Source organism: Manis javanica, chromosome 3 (assembly GCF_040802235.1).
Source record: "Manis javanica isolate MJ-LG chromosome 3, MJ_LKY, whole genome shotgun sequence".
NCBI lineage: Eukaryota > Metazoa > Chordata > Mammalia > Pholidota > Manidae > Manis > Manis javanica.
The window spans coordinates 178009351-178031302 of record NC_133158.1 but is presented as its reverse complement, the minus strand read 5'-3'; the positions used below and the strand labels follow the sequence as shown (position 1 = coordinate 178031302).

General features: G+C 37.8%; 1 protein-coding gene across 5 annotated transcripts in view; it reads right to left on the bottom strand.

Annotated features, from left to right (window-relative positions):
• Window positions 1-21952, bottom strand: part of ANO10 (anoctamin 10) — a 335794-nt gene that overhangs the window by 277997 nt on the left and 35845 nt on the right. For all 5 annotated transcript variants that reach the window (XM_073232454.1, XM_073232457.1, XM_073232458.1 and 2 more), the window contains exons 8-10: window positions 18448-18522; window positions 16484-16666; window positions 6347-6538 (exon numbers count right to left, since the gene is read on the bottom strand). In XM_073232454.1, the coding sequence (XP_073088555.1) occupies window positions 6347-6538; window positions 16484-16666; window positions 18448-18522 (450 nt within the window). The remainder of the gene's footprint in view (window positions 1-6346; window positions 6539-16483; window positions 16667-18447; window positions 18523-21952) is intronic.

Here is a 21952-nt window from a genome sequence, read left to right as displayed (position 1 = left end):
TATACTACTGAGACTTTTTCCTTTTTTCCAGTGTATGCATTTACTGCTACAAATCTCCCTGTAAGCATTGCTTTAGCTGTATCCCACAAATTTTGATATGCTGTATTTTTACTTTCATTCAGTTCAATGTATCTTTTAAGTTCACATGACCCAGTGTATCTTTGGACATGATTATTAAAGAAATGTGTCATTTAGCTTTCAAGTGTTTGGAGATTTTCCTTTATCTTTCTGTTACTGATTTCTCATTTGATTCCACTTTGATCGGAGAACATATTATGTATGATTTCAACTTTTCAATTTGTTTTATATCCTAGGAGATGGTCCATCTTGTTGAATGTTCTGTAAGCAACTGAGAAGAATGTGTATTTTACTGTTGTTGAGTAGAGTGTTCTGTAACATTGATTGGATTGTTACTTCTTGGTGTTTCTGAGTTCTACATTCTTGCTGATTTTCTATCTAGTGTTCTATCAATTGGTGAGAAAAGGATGTTGAAGCCTCCAAATGCACTTGTGGATTTATCTATTTACCCTTTCAGTTTTGTAAGTTTTCAGTTCACGTATTTTAAAACTTTGTTGTCTGATGCATACACACTAAAATTGATACATCCAGTTGGTGATTTGACCCTTTTATTATATTCATCTCTGGTAATTTATCTAGTCTACTGTATCTGATATTAATATGGCCATTCTTGCTTTCTTTTAATACTTCTATATGTATCTTTTTCTATCCTTTTACTTTCAACCTGCTTATAACATTATGTTTGAACTGAGTTTCCTGCAGACAGCATATAGTTCAATTATGTGTTTCAATCCACTTTGCCAATCTCTTCTTTTAACTGGTATCTTTAGTCCCTTTATATTAATGTAACTTTGGTAGGTAACTACTGAAGTATGCAATCTTTATTTTCTCTTTGTTCCCTCTGTTTTTTTTTAAATTTTTTAATTTTGCTATCATTAATGTACAATTAAATGAACAACATAATGGTTACTAGACTTCCCCTATTGTCAAGTCCCTACCACATACCCCATTATAGTCACTGTCCAAGATGCTACAGAATCACTACTTGTCTTCTCTGTTATACTGCCTTCTCCATGTTCCCCCTGCCTATATTATATGTGCTAAGCATGATGCCCCTTTTCCCCCCTTATACTCCCCTCCCACGCATCCTCCCCAATCCCTTTCCTTTTGGTAACTGTTAGTCCATTCTTGGGTTCTGTGAGTCTGTGGCTGTTTTGTTCCTTCAGTTTTCTCTTTATTCTTTTACTCCACAGGTGAGTGAAATCATTTGATACTTGTCTTTCTCCTCCTGGCTTATTTCACTGATCATAATACCCTCTAGCTCCATCCATGTTGTTGCAAATGGTAGGATTTGTTTTCTTCTTCTGGCTGAATAATATTCCACTGTGTATATGTACCACATCTTCTTTATCCATTCATCTACTGATGGACACTTAGGTTGTTTCCATTTCTTGGCTATAGTAAATAGTGCTGCGATAAGCATAGGGTTGCATATGTATTTTTCAAACTGGGCTCCTGCATTCTTAGGGTAAATTCCTAGGAGAGAAATTCCTGGATCAAATGACATTTCTATTTTTAGATTTTGAAGAACCTCCATACTGCTTTCAACAATGACTGAACTAGTTTACATTCCCAACAGCAGTGTAGGAGGGTTCTCCTTTCTCCACAACCTCACCAACATTTGTTGTTGTTTGTCTTTTGGATGTTGGCCATCCTAACAGGTGTGAGGTGATATCTCACTGTGGTTTTAATTTGCATTTCTCTGATGATTAGAGATGTGGAGCATCTTTTCATGTGCCTGTTGGCCATCTGAATTTCTTCTTTGGAGAAGTGTCTGTTCAGCTCCTCTGCCCATTTTTTAATTGGCTTATTTGCTTTTTCTTTGTTGAGATGCATGAACTCTTTATATAATTTGAATGTTAACCCCTTATCAGATATGTCATTTATCAATATATTCTCCCATACTGTAAGATGTCTTTTTGTTCTACTGATGGTGTCCTTTGCTGTACAGAAGCTTTTTAGTTTGATATAGTCCCACTTGTTCATTTTTGCTTTTGTTTCCCTTGCACAGGGAGATATGTTCATGAAGAAGTTGGTCATGTTTATACTCAGGAGATTTTTGCCTCTGTTTTTTTCTAAGAGTTTTATGGTTTCATGACTTACATTCAGGTCTTTGACCCATTCTGAGTTTACTTTCATGTATGGGGTTAGACAGTAGTCCAGTTTCTTTCTCTTACATTTAGCTGTCCAGTTCTGCCAACACTAGCTGTTGAACAGGCTGCCATTTCCCCAACGTACATCCATGGCTCCTTTATCGTATATTAGTTGACCATATATACGTGGGTTCATATCTGGGGTCTCTAGTCTGTTCCACTGGTCTATAGGTCTGGTCTTGTGCCAGGGCCAAATTGTCTTGATTACTGTGGCTTTGTAGTAGAGCTTGAAGTCAGGGAGCATAATTCCCTCTGCTTTATTCTTCCTTCTCAGGATAGCTTTGGCTATTCGGGATCTTTTGTGGTTCCATATGAACTGTAGAGCTCTTTGCTCTAGTTCATTGAAGAATGCTGTTGGTATTTTGATAGGATTGCATTGAATCTGTAGAGTACTTTAGGCAGGATGGCCATTTTGACAATATTAATTCTTCCTAGGCAAGAGCATGGGATGAATTTCCATTTATTAGTATCCCCTTTAATTTCTCTTAAGAGTATCTTGTAGTTTTCAGGATATAGGTCTTTCACTTCCTTGGTTAGGTTTATTCTTAGGTATTTTATTCTTTTTGATGCAATTGTGGATGGAATTGTTTTCCCGATTTCCCTTTCTGCTAGTTCATCATCAGTGTATAGGAATGCAACAGATTTCTCTGTATTAATTTTGTATCCCACAACTTTGCTGAATTTAGACATTAAATCTAGCAGTTTTGGAGTGGATTCTTTAAGGTTTTTTATGTACAATATCATGTCATCTGCAAACAGGGACAGTTTAACTTCTTTCTTGCCAATCTGGATGCCTTTTATTTGTGTTCTTTGTGTTGATGCCTGATTATCTGTGTTCTTTGTGTTGTCTGATTGCCGTGGCTAGGACCTCCAGTACTATGTTGAATAAAAGTGGGGAGACTGGGCATCCTTGTCTTGTTCCTTATCTTAGAGGAAAAGCTTTCAGCTTCTTGCTTTTAAGTAAGTTGGCTGTGGGTTTCTCATATATGGCCTCTATTACGTTGAGGTACTTGCCCTCTATACTCATTTTGTTGAGAGTTTTTGTCATGAATGTGTGTTGAATTTTGTCGAATGCTTTTTCAGATTCTATGCAGATGATCATGTGGTTTTTGTCCTTTTTGTTGATGTAGTGGATGATGTTGATGGATTTTCAAATGTTGTACCATCCTTGCATTCCTGGGATGTTTCCCACTTGATCATGATGGATGATATTTTTGATGTATTTTTGAATTTGGTTGGCTAATATTTTGTTGAGTATCTTTGCATGTATGTTCATCAGGGATATTGGTCTGCATTTTCTTTTTTTCTGGTGTCTTTGCCTGGTTTTGGTATTAGAGTGATGTTGGCCTCGTATAATGAGTTTGGGAGTATTCTGTCCTCTTCTTGGAAAACTTTAAGGAGGATTGGTATTAGGTCTTCACTAAATGTTTGATAAAATTCAGCAGTGAAACCATCTGGTCCAGGCATTTTGTTCTTAGGTAGTTTTTTGATTACTCCCTGTGTTTTTTTAATTTCTTTTTTTTTCTCCCTCCCTGCTTTACTGTGGGCTACTTGAATATTTTTAGAACTCCACTTTGACTTATCTATGGTTTTGAATGTTTTATATAGCTTGTTAGTGGTTGCTCTTGATATTATATATATAACATATATAATGTTTGTTATGTGTTATATATATATTATATATTGTTATATATAAACACACACATATACAGTATATATATATATATATAAAATACACACACACACACAGACACACACACAGATCCTCCTCAACTTTTGATGTAGTTAAGTCATGACAGACCCATTGTTAAGTAGAAAATGCCGTAAGGTGAAAAAGCACCTAGTACATCTAATCCAATGAATACATAGCTTAGCCTAGCCTGCCTTAAATGTGCTCAGAACACTTGCGTAAGCCTATAGTTAGGCAAAATCATCTAAAACAAATCCTATTTTATAATCAAGTACCTCAAGTACTTTATTGAATAGCGTATGGAAAGTGACAAACAGAATGGTGCATGGCTGACTGGGAGGTGCACCTCACTGCCACTGCCCAGCATCACAGGGAAGTGTCATACTGCAACATATGGCTGGCCCAAGGAAAGGCCAAAATTCAAAATTTCAAGTATGGTTACTACTGTATGCATATCACTTTCATACCATTATAAAGTTGAAAAATCTTAAGTCAAACCAACCTAAGTCCAGGGACATCTGTATATATACATTCAGTCTACTTGCATCATTTATAGTTTGAGCTAAATACAGAAACTATACCTCCTTTTATTGTCCTATTTATAACCTGATTATCTTTTTTTCTCTAATATATTTAGAATCATTAGACAATGCTGTATTTTTTGTTTCAACTGTCAAATATAACTTTAAAGACTCAAGAGAAGAAGGAATCTACTGTATTTACTCATATTTTTGCTTATCATTTTTTTTCTTCCTAATGTTCCTAGATTCCTTCTAAGAGGATTCTAGAAACATTTAGTTCCTTCAGTTCAGAAAACTTCTTTTAGCCATTCTTTCAGGATAGGTCTGCTGAGAACAAATTCGCTTAGTTTTCTTTCATCTGAGAGTGTCTTGATTTCCCCTTCATTCCCAAAGGATATTTTCTCTGAATATAGGATTCTGTATTGACAATACTTACAAGCACTTGAAAAATACTGTGCCACTTTTTTCTAGCCTCCATGGTTTCTGATAAGATATTTGCTGCCATTCTAATTTCTTTTTCCTCTATAGGTAACCATTTCTCAATTAGTGCTTTCAAGATTTTTTTCCTTTGTCTTGCTTTTCAGATGTTTAATTACAATGTATTTGGCATGGACTTCCTTGGAGTTATAGAGTTTAGGATTCACTTGGTTTCTTGACTCTATAGTTTTAGGTCTCTTGCAATACTTGAAAAGTTTTAGTCATTATTATTTCAAATATTTTTTAGCCCCTCCTGTCTCCTTCCCTCTGAGACTCTGATGACAGGAAAATGTTAGCTCTTTGGTTATAGTCACACAGGTCTCTGAGGCTATATTTACTTTTCAGTCTATTTTATCTCTGTATTGAGTAATTTTCATTCTATTTTCCAGTTCCTGATTCTTTCTTCTATCTCTTCCATTCTGCTACTGTACCTATCCACTGACCTTTTTATTTCAGTTACTATATTTTCTACCTCTAAAATGTCCATTTGACTTTCCTTTTGTGTCTTCTATTTCTTTGCTGAGGCATCTAATTCTACTTTTTTCCATCTGTTCTAGGTGTATTCCAAATTGTTGCTGACACATTTTTACCATGGCTGCTTTGAAATCTTTTTTAACATTTCCAACATCTGTCATTTTGGTTGTGGCAGCTACTAGCTGCCTTTTTTCCTTCAGTTTAGTATCATCCTGAGTGAATTTTGTATAGAAACATGGACATTTTGGGTGTTATGAGATTATAGATTTTATTTAAACCTTTTGTTTTAATAGGTTTCATTGATACCACTCCAGCAGGACAAGAAGGAACAATATGTTCTTATTATCAGGTGGAAGCAGAAGTCTAGGTTCCCAACTGGACATCACTGATACCCAAGGTCAGGGATGGGGTCCATATTATTGCTGGACAGGAGTCAGAGTTCTGGCTTCCCACTAGACCTCCACTGATGACTCCTTTGCTAGGAGAGGTTTATGCTCCCACGTGGCCTCTGCTGCACTGGGTGGTGATAAAAGTCCTGACTCTCTACTAGGCTTACTGAGAATCCCCCCATGCATCAGAGTCTGGAAAGGAAGCCTCATTTTCTGCCATGCAGGCATAAAGTCCAGGCTTCCCATGTGATCTCCACTGACACTGCGGTGGGAATGGTCTCATTATCATCTACCAGGTAAAGCTCTGGCTGGCCACTTTGCTTGAAAATTGTCAGGCCTTCTACATCTGCAAGGGGTCATACCCTTTCTCCATCCCACTCCCAATTTTAAAAACAAAAAAAGCAAGGCCTAGAGAAAGTTACTGACTGTCTGGAACTAGCCACAATTAATCTGAGGCAGAAAGGATAAAATTCAGTTTTTCCAAATCTCTTAGGCCTTTTTTTTAAGTCACAATGCCCCATTTTCTTAATTTTTTTAAAGGAATAGTTTTTCTCAAATAATTACCTGCCAAACACCAATATTGGCTGAAGGTTCTGAGAATGGACGTTTGAAGACTCTGCACATTTTTAAGGCATCTGAATTAACTTCAGTGAAATTATTTAACACAGCAAAGGCAGCTGCTAATGGGTAAACACAGGAGAAAAGGCTCACATAACCAAACTGCAGGAATAACTCCAAGTAGTCATCAAAGGTGCCCTGAAAATGTAAACCACAAGAAGAAACAGTCATTTTTTTAGTATCATATAATAGGAAATAACATTTTGCAACACTATCCAAGGCACTGGTCTCTCACCAAAACACTCTCCAAGAGCTTCTCCTAATGCCATCTTCCCAAGAATAGAACTTACTTAAATTCTAAAGTAACTTTATATTTAAGTACCTGAAATAAAAAGTGAAAAAATGACTTAGTTGCTCATCTCAGTGTGTCAAATCATTGAACTATCATATTTTTTTCTAAGGTAAGCAATAGCAAAGCTAGAGATGTTTGCTCTTGACAGGTAAAAAAGTGGTTCTGCATCACTGTTAGAAATGTCAGGTGACTACTACCTCACATCAAGGGCACCCAGAACCTCAGTCCCTGACAATCCATTAAAAACGATGGCAGTGAAAATGGCAGAGTAAGAACCTCTAAAAGTTTGCCCTCCTTAAAAGCAATGGAAAAAATGGCAATATTGGTCAGAATCAACTTTTCCAGTTCTCTGGAAATTGACCAAAGCCTTGCAGAAATTCTGGCAGCATTTATTCAAGATTGCTCTTGACTCAATCTTATGTCATTTTAACTTACTCTATCTAGTCTCATATCCTGCTCCCCAGCTCCACAGCAGCCCTAAAAATAACAGCATGCATTCCCAGTACCAGAGGGAGCAGAGTAGGACTGGAGACATTTGAAAGCCTCATTCCCAAAGAAAAGTCATTATCTGACATAGCTAGTGGTGCCCTAGAAGACTCCATTCCCAGGCTTGTCTTTACTCAACTTCAGTAAGGCTTTCCCAGTGCTAAAGGCTTCTCCCCCCAAAATGTCATCTGAATGTTTTATGAGGCAATGAATAGCAGCTGGGACAAACAATGGACTAGCCAAGAGCTCAAAAGAACAAGCTGAGGAATAAGATCTCTATATGGGGTTTGAAAAGCACCAACAGTTTCCTGATACTCTAGAAGACTAAAATGATTTCCCAAAGGGGAAATCAATAACAGAACGAAATTAGGGATAGTCTCATATTATGTGGAATCAATTGAGCAACACTGGTTTTTTAAACAATGAGTCAAAGAGGAAATCACAAGAAAAATTAGAAGACTCTTTGAGATGAATGAAAATGAAAACAAAACATACCAAAACTTATGGGATGTTGTGAAAGCAATGCTCAAGGAGAAATTTATGGCTGCAAAAAAAGACAAAAGATCTCAAACAACTGAAACCTTCAGCTTAAGAAGCTAGAAAAAGAAGAGTAAACTAAACCTAAAGCAAGCAGAAGGAAATAATAATATTCAAGTAGAATAAATAAAATAGAGAATAGAAGAAAACAGAGAAGATCAATGAAACCAAAAGTTGGTTTTCTGAAATTAGATACTTACCTAGACTGTGCAAGAAAAAAGGGGATAAGCCTGAAATTACTAAAATCAGGAATGAAACAAGGGACATTACTACTGACCTTACAAAGGAGAAAGAAGAATTATAAGGAACAAATACAAACAACTGTATGCCAAAAATAACATTAAGTCACATAGATATGATGGGTAAATTCTTAGAATGACACAAACTATCAAAAGTGACTCAAGAAGGAATAGAACATCTGAGCACATCTATAACATGTGAAGAGATTAAGTTAGCAATCAAAAACTTCCCACAAAGAAAAACCCAGGACCAAATGCTTCACTAGTGAATTCTATCAAATACTTACAGAAGAATTAATAACATTTTCACAAAATCTTCCAAAAAAAAAGAGGAGGAAACACTTCCAAACTCATTTCTATGAGGCCAGTACAGACCTAATACTAAAACCAGACAAAGACATCACAAGAAAAGAAAGCTATAGACCAATACCCCTGAATAGAGATGCAAAAATACCCAACAAAATATTAGCAAGTAGGATTCAACAGCATATTAAAAGGATTATACACAGTGACCACATGGGATTTATCCTGGGATTCTAAGGTTTGTTCAACATATGAATATCAATGTAACACATCACATTAACAGAATAAAGTAATTAAACTATAGAATCCATAATCATCTCAATTCACACAGAAAAAAAATCCAACACCCTTTCATGATAAAAACACTCAATATAATCCAAGGGAATTTCCTTAACCTTATAAACAGCATCTGTGGAATGCCACAGCTAACATCATACTTAATGATAAAAAACTGAAAGCTTCCCCCATAAGATCAGGAACAAGACAGGGATGCCTACTCTTAACTCTTTTAAATCGACATTGTTCTTCAGGTTCTAACCAGTACAACTCTGCAGATAAAGAAATAAAGAAAAAAGAAGTAAAACGAATTATATTTGCAGAAGACATGATCTTATAAACAAAGAAAACCTAAAGAACCTAAAAAATATTATTATTAGAGGTAATAAATGACTTCAGTAAGGTTAGAATATACAAGACCAATATACAAAAATCAATGGTATTTCTATAAACCAGCAATGAACAACCCGAAGATGAAATTAAGAAAACAACTTCATTTACAACATCAAAAAGAATACTTAGGAAAAATTTAAGAGTGTAAAACTTATACACTGAAAACTATAAATCACTGCTGAAAGAAATGAAAGAAGACCTAAATAAATTAAAAGACATTCCATGTCAATGGATTAGGAGACTTAATATTGTGAAGATGGCAATACTCCCCAAACTGATGGACAGATTCAAAGCATTCCCAATCAAAAGTCCAACTGCATTTTTTAAAGTGGACAAGTTAATCTTAAAATTCCTGTGGAATCATAGGAGACCCAGAATAGCCAAAACAATCCTGAAAAAGAACAAAGTTGGAGAAATCACACTTCCTGATTTGAAAACCTACTACTACAAAGCTACAATAATTGAGACAGTGTAGTACTGGCATAAGGACAGACATATGGCTCAGTGGAATAGCACTGGCAGTCTAGAAATAAACCCATATACCTACAGTCCAATGATTTTCAACAAGAGTACAAAATCATTCAGTAAACAAAGTATGGACTTCTTAACAAATGGTGCTGAGACACTTGGATATCCACATGCAAAAAAATGAATTTGGACACCTTTCTTACACTATCTACAAAAATCAACTCAAAATGGATCAGAAACCTAAATGTGACAGCTAAGACTATAATTCTTAGAAGAAAATTTAGGAGTAAATCTTCCTGACCTTGGATTAGACAATGATTTCTTAGATATGACACCAAAAGCACAAATAACAAAAGAGAAATTGGACTTCATCAAAAAGAACTTTTGTGCATCAAAAGACACTATCGAGAAAAATAAAAGATAATCCACACAAGAGGAATACTTGCAAATCATGTATGTGACAAGAAATTTATATTCAGAATAAATGAAGGAGTCTAATTCAATAATAAAAAGATAACCCAGCTTTTAAAAATGGATAAAATATATGAAAATATATTTCTCCAAAGAAGAGGTATAAATGGTCAAAAAGCACATGAGAAGATGATCAGTAACTTTAAGCATTAAGAAAATATAACCAAATATAAACCAAACACATGGTGAAATACCATTACACATGTATTAGAATGGCTATCATTAAAGAAAAAGGCAAAAAATAAGTGTTGGTGAGAATAGGGGAAAAACAGGACCTCAAATATGGCTAGTAGGAATGTAAAATGATACCACTTCTTTTGAAAACAGTCTGGCAGTTGCTTGAAAAGTTAAACATAGAGTTAACATACAGCATATGGTAATATATGTTCATACAAAACATATGACCACACAAAAACTTGTACACAAATGTTCATAGCAACATTATCCATAATAGTCAAAAAGTGGAAACAATCCAAATGTCTATAAACTAATGCATAGATAAGTAACATGTAGTATATCCATGCAATGGAATATTATTCAATCATAATAAGGAATGATGTACTGATACATGCTACAACATGGGTGAATTTGGAAAGCGTTATACTAAGTGAAAGAAGCCAGGCACACAAGACCATATATTGTATGATCCCATTTGTATGAAAAAAGGCAAATCTATAGAGACAGAATGTAGATTACTGGTATGAAGTGACTGCTAATGGGTATAGGGTTTCTTTCTGGGATGATGAAAATGTTCTGGAATTAAATGGTGATGATGGTGTAAAACCTTGTGAAGTTACTAAAAACCATTAAATTATATATCTCAAAATGGTGAATTTTATGGTGTGTGTATTGTATCCCATTTCTTTTTAAGCATGGGGAGAAAAGCTGATAACAAGGAACCTGCCCAAAGTCACCCCAACAGAAGCAGCACATACATCAAAGAAGCCGAAGAAAGGAGTCCACAGCAGAAAATGAGGAAAACATTGAAGAAACATGATGAAGTCCCTCTCAAATTATGTCTATAAACCTTTTTAACATGTCTTAAAAGGTTTAGTCCAAAAGAAGAAAGAGGAAATGGTCACTATATACCCTCTGTTTGGGGGTAAGAAATGTAACAGTGTAAGGTGAGTTATTAGTAATTTTTAATAATTGGACAAAGGAGCCTTCACTGAAGTAGGGTGTCTGGGTCCTGGTGACTCTGACTTGTCACTTGAGTGACATTACTGCATCTTGACAGGACTCAGTGACATGCCACTCAAATGCCTCACTAGAGGCCTGTTGTTCACAGCAGCACATTTATTGTGAGCTGAAAGAAGCTGAGCAGGGCTCTCTGTGGTACAGTGACTGAAGGGCAGACCCAGCCCTCATGACACCTAAGGCCATGATCACCGACTTCTGGCATTGTCAGGCCTCCTCATGTTCATCTAGGTACATGTAAGAATTTCAGCTTAATAAAAATAATTACAATATTTTAAAGAAATATTAAGATTAATATTGTAAAAATAAAAACTATTATTACTGCAGCCCAGAGTCAGTCTTTCAACAAGATATGCATATGGCTCAGTGGCTGAGAGTTTTAGCTTAAGTCAGATTCTACTTCTAATCAGTTTCTTTCTTATCTTATACTTTATTAAAATAGAAAATACACAAACATAAGTATAGAGTATTGAGAACAGCAGGAAGTGCTTCTTTCAGATGCTCTACATGTTTGGATCGAGTATGAACCCAGGAATTTTGAGAATGTCTCACTGCCTGTTTCACAGCTTGTCAAAGAGTTATGCTGAACACAGGCGCCTCAGGAACTGGCAGGGTGACACTGCGCTGGGGATTCAGCGGTGAGCAGTCTCTGAACCACTCTTTGGCTGTATCTGGCTCTAGAAAGTATTTCCTGATGTTGTGTTGCAGCATACAGGTGTGGTTTTCAAATATACCCAGTGATACAGCATCAATTTCTTTGAAGAATGAGGAAATCAGCAGTTGGGAAACAGTAATCTTAGCAATCAAGCCATTTTACCACAATTCGGTCTTATGAAATCCTGATAGCCTATGCTCAGCTTTCAAAATTGTGCTACTTCAACTCGTGAACTAAAAGGTTGAGCCTTTGCAGAGATGTGTAGACGATTTCTGTCGGATGTGCCACTGGCAGCCTCCTGGTGTGTTAAGTGTACATCACCCAGGGAGCTCCTTCCCCACGCGACCATGTCCTCCACAGACTCTATGCCCACCTCACGAGGGCATTCTGAGTGGTGGTATTTACATGTTAACACCTTATCAGTACTTTTACACTTCTGAGCACTTTTGAGTCAGTAAATTTAGCAAACCAGGGACATAATTCAACAGCAAGAAGGAAAAAAATGCAATAACAAAGTAAATGATCAGATACTACCAAGACATAGTCTACCCTATTAGCTGCAAATTAGCAAAGACCAAGTGACTAAGACAATTATAAGTATATACAAACTTGAAGAACAAAGCAGTTACTAGGAATATTACAGCATTTCTGTGAAATCATTATTAGTTTTACATATATGCTTTATTAAATGGAAGGAAAGCTTCAGATTTCAGGCGACTTATCCCACTAGCTCTTCACACCATCCCTGGGGAAACAGCATCATGTCTCATAGTTCCCCATCCTGGGCTGTTCTTTTCCTAAAACTCTTCTTTACTCAATACTATATCAAGCACCTGCTAAATGCCAAGCTCCGTAAGAAACAGTTTCCATGATAAGTAACATGGGGACCCTGCCATCAGTGACAGAAAAAGGAAAATTATTAAGAAATGGCACAAAGCCCTAAATATTGACATATTCAATGTAACAATGTATATTAAAAAATATTGAACAAGTAGAATTAATCATGTAAATGCAAACATGGTCTTCTAGGAAATGTATACTGTAAATGAAAATATTAAATAGTGAAAGGAGATAATACAATAATTTTAACAGGAGGAAAAAAAGCACTGTATAAAATTTAACATCATTCACAATATAAACTCTCAGCAAATAAGGAAATGGACATTTTTAAACTCATAAAAGTTATCTACCAACATATGGAACAAACATAATTCTCAATGGTAAAATGACAAAAAAGTCAGGAACAAGATAAAGATTTCTGTTAACTACTTCTGTCCAAATTGTACTGAACATATTAGTGAGACTGTGGATATTTTTTTAAAGTAAGAATGAAGGAAGAAAGAAAATGGCCATGGTTTATTTATAGCTGAAATAACTGTCTACATAGAAAATCCAATAAAATTTTTAAAAATGGAAATAATAGGAGAATTCAGCAGAGTGCTAGATAAAAAATACAAAATTCAACAGCATTCCCATATAGCATCAACAAACAATTATGAAACATTTTTAAAGAGCTACTGTTCATAGGGATAGGATAGTGTAAAAGTATCTACCCACAGATAACTTACTCATTACAAAGTGAAAAAGGACCTTTGCAATCTGCTTGTCAACAGGTCACTCAAGTGATCAAAAAGGCAGCCTCACACAGGGGGCGACCTGACATCTGTGCCTCCTCATGCCTCTGTGACTGCTGACTCCAGTCTTATGAGCAAACAGTGGGACAAACTGGCCTCACAAAAGCCAACACCTTGAAAAAAATAAAAGGCAAGGGGCTTATATTCTAGATCTGCAGTTTACAAGCATGTTGGTCTCCACAGCCCTAAACTGTCCAAAATCACCAAGGACACCAAGACTATTTCTTTATAGTAGTCATGCCTAGTGATAGGACCTCAGCCTTCCCCTGTAGCTGGCACAGCACAGTCAGGAGACTCCAGCGGATAACGCCTGGTGGGGACATTATGAAGGACTTCTTTTTCCTTATTTACTCTACCCTACATTTTCCAAGTGAATAAGCAAGTATTACTTTTATAATGGGTTCTACATTTTTTCCCAAAGCTTGGCAAATTGTTTCTTCCTAAAGCATGGCAACAGTATCTCAGGTTCACATATAGCAGTCAGCATGGTATGACAGCGATTGCAGTTCAACATTCATTAACTTCAGTGAGAAGAAAAGCACACCCAGAGAAAAGGACCAGTGCATAGGAAACAATGATCTAGAACAAATGTGACCCAAAAGGTATCTCCCCTCTCCAAATTTACAGAGTTGCAAGCACCAAGTATCGGCGGTCACTCCACAGTGAAGTGACAAAGGAGGGAGTCAAGGGGAAACTTGCAGGAGATGAGACAGGAACAGCAGGTCAGATCATGCAGGGTCTCCCAGCAAGCTGAGGAGCAGCACTGCTAATTCCCGGGTGCGCCTGCAGACCCAGGGCCTGCCAGAGAGACCAGCATGCACTTCCTCTACAGCACATCAGAGAGCCTGTGCTAAAAACAGAAAGACTCCGAACTGGAAAAGCAAAGTCTTGAATCGTGGTTCCAATGTAGTCACTGAGTGATTAGTAACACAGAGTTTTAGTTGCCTATTATCAGCATGGCACAAGCAATGATTCCTTCATAAAGGTATTACCAGATACCATGAAATGCCAAAAAGGTAAGAGCGAAGATTTTGGCAGTGTCACCTTATTAGTTCTTAGGTGAATTAAAATTGCTTGGCTGAGGGCCACATTGTGTGAAATATTGTATAACACTCACTGAGCCAGAGGAGGAGGCAGAGACAATGGTCTGGAGAAGACTATGAATTTGGTCTGGGGCACTTTTAGGGCAGGATGACATCATCTGCCCGAACAGGTCACAGAAGTAGTGAAAGCAGAATAGAACTGATTACAGGAAGAGGAGGGAGCAGAGACAACATGGGAAAGTATCTCAAGAAGCTGTGAAGCACAAGAAAGAGGACACAAAGAACAAAGCAAGTAAGGAGTTTGTCTGGTTTGAAAAAGGAGAGTTGCTGACAGCTGGGGCAGGTGGAGGGGGAAGCAGGAGATGTGAGGGCACCAGGGGGCTCTGGTGAAATAAGGCCACTAGAAAAGAGAGGGGGATCAAACTATTGCTGGAGAAAGACTGCTAGCTTCGTTTCTATTAGAGAGGAAAGGAAGAAAAATAAATATGGCAGAAATAGCACTCCCCAGAAAACACAAGGCAAGGATTCACATGTGTGGATCAGACTGAGTGTCTAACCCATGTAAGCTGGCCCTCAAACAATTCAGGCAAGACAGCCCCACACTGTGCCCTAACTCTTCCTGCTCCTGTATGTGTGTGCACATGTGTGGGTTTTCTCTGACACTTCACGTATAAACATAGACAGTATTCAAGATAAGATGTGCTGTAAAGTTATACTCTGAATCATCTTCCCCACCAAATACAACAATGGCAGAAAATGCTAGTGCATATACGTGTATTTTAACCAAAAGACATATCACTACTCAAAAACAAGAAAAACAGCTGCATAGGTGAGAAATGTAACAAAATGCAAGATGGAAAGCAGAAGCCTGGCCAGGCTCCAAGTCCGTAAGCCAACAGAGGTGGCTAGGTCCTGAATCCTGTGGGGCAGGGCACCCTACTCCTCTGGGCTGTATCTGGAACCAGGCTGTTTCAACAAAACTCAGGCTATGACAGTGGTCCCTTGCCCTTGAAAGGAGGCTGAAAAAAAGCCACAACTGCTACCCTGGAACTACAGCTTGTGTTAACAGCATGCTGCCTACTGATTCTGCAAAATCCCCACTGTCACCACAAGATAGGAGCTCTGGTTACAAACACTTGGTTCGGGACTAATGGCTTGGAGGCCTGGAGGACAAGTGAGAAAATAAGGCAGGGAGATGCGAGCAAAGAGAGAACAAACTCCTACTCAAGATGAACATACAAACTAAAATTCTTATTAAGCATATGAGAAAAGCTAATTAGGAAAATCAGCCAAAAAACTCAATAGTCAGGAGACAAATTCATTCAAGACAAAAAATAAGACAGACTGTTGGAACAATAATGGATGCTCATTAAAGGATCTCCTTCACTAAGAAGAATACCATATGGGAAGATAGATGCAGGCTATACAAACAGTGACCTGAATCAAACATGGCCCTAACACCCCTCCCCACACACAGAAAAATGGTGAATGTCATCAAAGCTCAATGGAAGTTTGCCAAACACATGGTGAGGGTTTATGAGCTAGATTTTTCAAACAGTACAAGTGTCTAAGCCGCCAATGATCTACTTGTAGTTCCTAAAGATAACTGAGAAATACTCTGCCTTAAAGAAACTATTTTATATTTACAATAATACTAGGTAATTTGAACTAAGAGTTAATCTTCAAATTGGCATTCCATCTTTACTGATGGACTTCGATCTTTTCTTTGAGTTTAAAGCATCAAGAGTGAGCAGTGCTGCGACCCCGCCACCACCATCGCCACTCTCCCCTGCTCTGTCATCTTTGGAGCAACTATTCGCATCACCCTGAGCAGAGAGGTCACATTCAGTTCACTAACGTCACCCTTCGCCATAGGAGGCATAACTCCAGATTCAAGACAGCAACATTTCAATGCACAGTGCCATCTTTTTAACTTCAAAGTAGTTTGTGGTGAGAAGCTGGCTATGTAAGTCAAAGTCCTCCTGTAACAGCCTCACCTGAGACGGTGAGCGTGTGCACAGCTGCTGAACTCGGTGCGCGACACTACTCACTTTCAGTCCATGTTTAATTCAGCAATATTCAAACTTACCAAATAGGTTACCATTTCTTTTTCTAGGACAACTTGCTCATATAAAGTAGCATCGATGTCTGCTTTTAAAGCCTGCACCTTTTTCTTCACCTGCACATGGTGCTTCCTTTGGAACCAATAAGGAAGAAGAGATTCCATAATTTGGTTAAGGATCTGGGAGGTAATCAGGAGAGTGGCCAAGCTCTAAAGAGAAGCACATAAATGATATTTAGCAATGTAGCTCAATAAAACCATAGCATGTGTACAATCATACAGAAAGTAAAATGGAAACTTCAACAAATAGTATACTACTGTTATAAAAACTAGTGCCAGAAAAGCTACATGCAGAATAACATTTCTAATGTATTGTTTTTTCACAGGAAAGCCTTAGATTAAAATACAAAAAAAGTTATAATACAAGTAAGATGATAACAATAAATAAGCCAGCTATGAGTCAGCAGGAGAATGAAGTAACTTGAAAAATTGTGCTTTTTGTCATCTCATCCTGGCTACAACATATTCAGCTGAATAGTATTTGCCAACTTGGAAAAAAAAAACAGTTTGGCCAAAACTTAAAAAATATACATATATAAAACTAATACATCCTTCCTCACTGTAGAAAACTTAGAAAATAGATTACTAATATCTTAGGATATTTCTTTCCAGTCATTTGAAAAATAAAACTAGAATCACCCTATATGTATACAGTTTTGTATATTTCTTCTCTCACTTAAATATCATGAGCACTTTCCCTTATCATTAGAAATTCCTTTTACCTAGCCCATACACTATTGCTAAATGTGTTATTCCCAAACCTCACTATTATAAATGCTGCTTCTTGGATATCTATGTCTGTGAATCTTTGCCCTATCTCTGACGATTTACTAGGGACAGATTAAGGTTCCTAGCAAAGTTGTCCCAGTGGTGTTTCCAGAGGTTTTATGTCAATGTTCACTTTCCCCAGATGGATATGAATGTTTCCATCACACACTACCATTGCTGGCATTAAAATTCTGTTATTTAAAGATTCCTCCCCCATCCCCTTGACCCCTGCGAAAAAAGGAGACTCCCTAAAGTATAAGAAATGAGAGGCCATACCCTACTAATATACTAATAGTGGGACACGAGAAGGCATTTACATCCAACTAATCAATTTCAAATGTTTTATTCTGAACTTTCAATTTTCAAAAATAGTTTTTAAAAAGTAGCAATATATCTAGTTGGTTCATAAGAGGATAACATTGAATTTTACTTGTATGTAAACTGTTAGAAGAATAACTATAAAATCTTTAACTTACTCTGATGATAGATTTTTAAAAATATCCTGAAAAATGATCCCAAGCTCTCATATAAATACTAAGAAGCCTAGGCTTTTGAGTATTTTCACTAACAATTATGAAATATTAAAGCTGGGAAAGAATAGCTCTTACTGATAGATAGCTCAAATATAAAAAAGAGAATTTAGAAAGCAATAATTTGTACTTAATTCATTATTCACCAGTATGATATGATCCAGAAATAGTAATACACCAAAATAGATGTCAGGCTTTCTTAAACATTTCAGAAAAGATACAACAGTGTATAGGATCTGCTGGTTTTTAAAGTTCAACAACTTACTAATTTAAATATGAAATATGTAAGACCTACTTAAGGTTATCCAATCACTCTCCACCCTGAGCACATACACACACAAAAATACTTTTTTTGCTGTTAGAATTGCTTTTACAAGACTTCAAATGAACTGTTTATTTGATTTTACTGTCCTGTATGATTAATTTTGCAAGTAGATTAGCATCAGCTAACTTGTTTTCAGTTGAGTATGATAAACACACTGCAACTGCTAATTTTTTTTATTTGGAATTGGCTGAGAAATATATAAAATGTAAAAGACTTTATTTGTAAAAATAATGTGAAGATGATCACATGAATATAGGAGAGTACCTGGAAACCTACAAAACTGATACCTTTCTGTTATTCATACTCACCTGACGCAAAAGTTTCATGTCCCTCAGGACAAAGGCAATGTAGAAGAGTGAGGCGAAGCAATTCAGAAAGTTGAACTGCCAAAAAAAAGGGCAATATTTAATACTGCTTTCCAGTCCTTTATTACAACTGTAAATAGAGCATTTGAAATGTAATGAGGGGTTCCCAGTCCAGACAAGGTGGCACAGACTGGTTTCTGCCTCTCCTCACAAAGCACATCTGTGAACTCTGTGAATAAAGCACGAAGCAACCAAAGAAGAACTCTGCAAGGTGCTACGGAAAGATGAGCTGGCCTGGGACACTGGGACTGAAGGAACACCACAGCACGGGGTCCTCTCTTCTGGGTTCTCACAGCAGATAACCAAGGCCCAGAATTTTCCAGCCCCAACCTAGTAACCCAGGTAGCCTAGGTTACCTACGGAGCTCATTCCCTGCCCACCCCACACCCGCTCATCTGAGCAGAGTCCTGACAACAGCAGGCAGGCCCAGCAGAACTGGCACAGGGGTCCCATCAGAACTCCCCATAATAAGCTGCCAGGGGAAGTGCTCTCCTTGCCGGATGGCCTGACACTCTCCTGTCCATGGAGAGATACCAGCACAGTCAAGATGAAAAGAAATTATTACACAGTGCCAGTCTGAGGCCTTTAGCGCCTTTTTAGATATATATGGCCACCTTCCTCTTTTCAAATGTCCAAATTGCTAAAACTGTTGAATGATTATCTATTTTTGACAGGCTTTCTATTTCCTTACCACTCTTGCCTCTATAAATTTACCTACTTCCAGAAACCTAAATACCTTCCTAATGGTGGTTTCTGATCTTTTAAGGTCTGACAAACCAGATAAATAAGCTTCCTAGAATAATTTCTACAGCTGGAACCAAGACTCTTTCTAGGTGAGGCCCTGGATCCCTCTCTAGGAAATAAAGTACACGGACTGTGTTAAATCAATCTAGTTAATAGTTCAGAGGACTCAATGCACCTTCCCTGATTCTCAGTTATGTTACAGATGGCTGAGGTATCCTCCTGATAAATGAGATGCTTTCAATATATTATTACAATGTATTATTTGTAATAATAGTAGAAAGAGGCATGAAGTGTGAGCTTTACACTAACAACAAGCAGGTTACTCTATGCCTTCTCTCCATCTCTTTCCTCCTACCCATCAAAACATGCTGGGAACTTCTTAGACTTTGAAAATTCCTCTTAAAATTTAAAAAAAAATAGTAATGTGGATTAAAGATGGCAGCGTGAGAGGAGAGACAGAGGCTTCCTCCTAAAAGTGGATACAATTAGAAAATTTAATTGGCGCAACTAATCCTCAGAAAGCAACAGGGAAGAGGACAGCGTCAGACTGCACACACCTGGAGAAAAGAGCAGACCTCCCCGAACGGGGTGACGCACCAGAGCTGTGGCTCTGCGGGACCCAAGCCCTTCCCCCACCCCAGCTCACCGGCGGGAGGAAGAGAAACGGAGCAGGGAGGGAGCAGAAGGCCTGGGACTGCTGAATACCTAGCTCCGGAGATCTGCGCTGGGAGCACAAACCTACATTTCATGGTGCTTTCATGAGACTCACATGACTACCGGGTTGGAAAGTTAATACAGGCAAAGTTCCTGGGGAGACTGGGATTCCCGCTGCTTGTGGAAAGCAGGGATCCATACCTGGCTGCTCGGGGACAAGAACTTGTACCTGTGTGCCCAGCCCACTGGCTCAGGCGGTGGAGACAGGCACAGGAGCCAGGAGGTGGAGAACAGCTCTTTCCTCCCCCCAGGCACCAGTAATGCTCCTCTGCGACCCCTAGACATTGCTTCAGGAGCTCAGCAGCTCCAGTATAGAGCTTCTGGACACTAGAGGGCGCCATATACAAACATGAAATGCCAAAGGAACCTTGTCCAGAGTAAAATTGTTCATACAAGTCCTGAGAAAGATTTAAATGATATGGACCTCATGACTCTTCCGGAAAGGGAGTTCAAAATAAAAATAATCAACATCCTAATGGAGGTACAGAAAGACATCCAAGAACTCGAATGAATTCAGGTCAGAGATTCAATTGTTAAAGAACACAATGGAGGGTATTAAAAGCAGGTTGGATATGGTGGAGGAGACAATAAATGAAATAGTAACTAGAGAAGAGGAATACAAAGAAGCTGAGGCACAGAGAGAAAAAAGGATCTCTAAAAATGAAAGAATATTGAGAGAACTGTGTGACCAATCCAAGCGGAACAATATTCGCATTATAGGGATACCAGAAGAAGAAGAAAGAGAAAAAGGGATAGAAACTGTCTTTGAGGAGGTAGTTGCTGAAAACTTCCCAAATCTGGGGAAGGAGATAGTCTCTCAGGCCATGGAGATCCACAGATCTCCCTACACAAGGGACCCAAGAAAGACAACACCAAGACACATAGTAATTAAAATGGGAAAGCCCAAGGATAAGGAGAGACTGTTAAAAGCAGCCAGAGGCAGAAATAAGATCACATAAAAAGGAAAGCCCATCAGACTAACAACAGACTTCTCAGCAGAAACCTTACAGGCCAGAAGGGAGTGACATAATGTATTTAATGCGATGAAGCAGAAGGGCCTGGAACCAAGATTACTTTATCCGGTGAGATTATCATTTAAATTTGAAGGAGGGATTAAACAATTTCCAGATAAGCAAAAGCTGAGAGAGTTTACCTCCCACAAACCATCTCTGCAGTCTATTTTGGAGGGACTGTTGTAGATGGAAGTGCTCCTAGGGGTGGATAGCTGTCACCAGAGGTAGGAAAATTATGGTAGGGAGGGTGGAGCAGCTGATGGCGAGGCAAATGCAAAATTAAACTGACTATCCCAAAAGCCAATAAAGGGACAGAGAAAAAGTATAGAATCTGATACCTAATATATAAAGAATGAAGGAGGAAGAAAAAGGAGAAGAAATAGAAAAGAACCTTTAGATTGTGTTTGTAACAGCATACTAAGTGAGTTAAATTAGACTCTTAGATAGTAAGGAAAGTAACCTGGAACCTTTGGTAACCACGAATCTAAAGCCTGAAATGGCAATAAGTACATACCTATCGATAATCACCCTAAATGTAAATGGACTGAATGCACCAATCCAAAGACATAGAGTCACTGAATGGATAAAAAAACAAGACCCATCTATATGCTGCTTAAAAGAGACTCACCTCAAACCCAAAGACATGCACAGACTAAAAGTCAAGGGATGGAAAAAGATATTTCATGCAAACAATGGGACAAAAAAGCCGGTGTTGCAGTACTAGTATCGGACAAATTAGACTTCAAAACAAAGAATGTAACAAGAGATAAAGAAGGACATTACATAATGATAAAGGGCTCAGTCCAACAAGAGGATATAACCATTATAAATATATATGCACCCTACACAGGAGCACCAGCATATGTGAAACAAATACTAACAGAACTGAAGGAGGAAATAGAATCAGTGCATTCATTTGGGGAGACTTCAACACACCATTCACTCCAAAGGACAGATCCACCAGACAGAAAATAAGT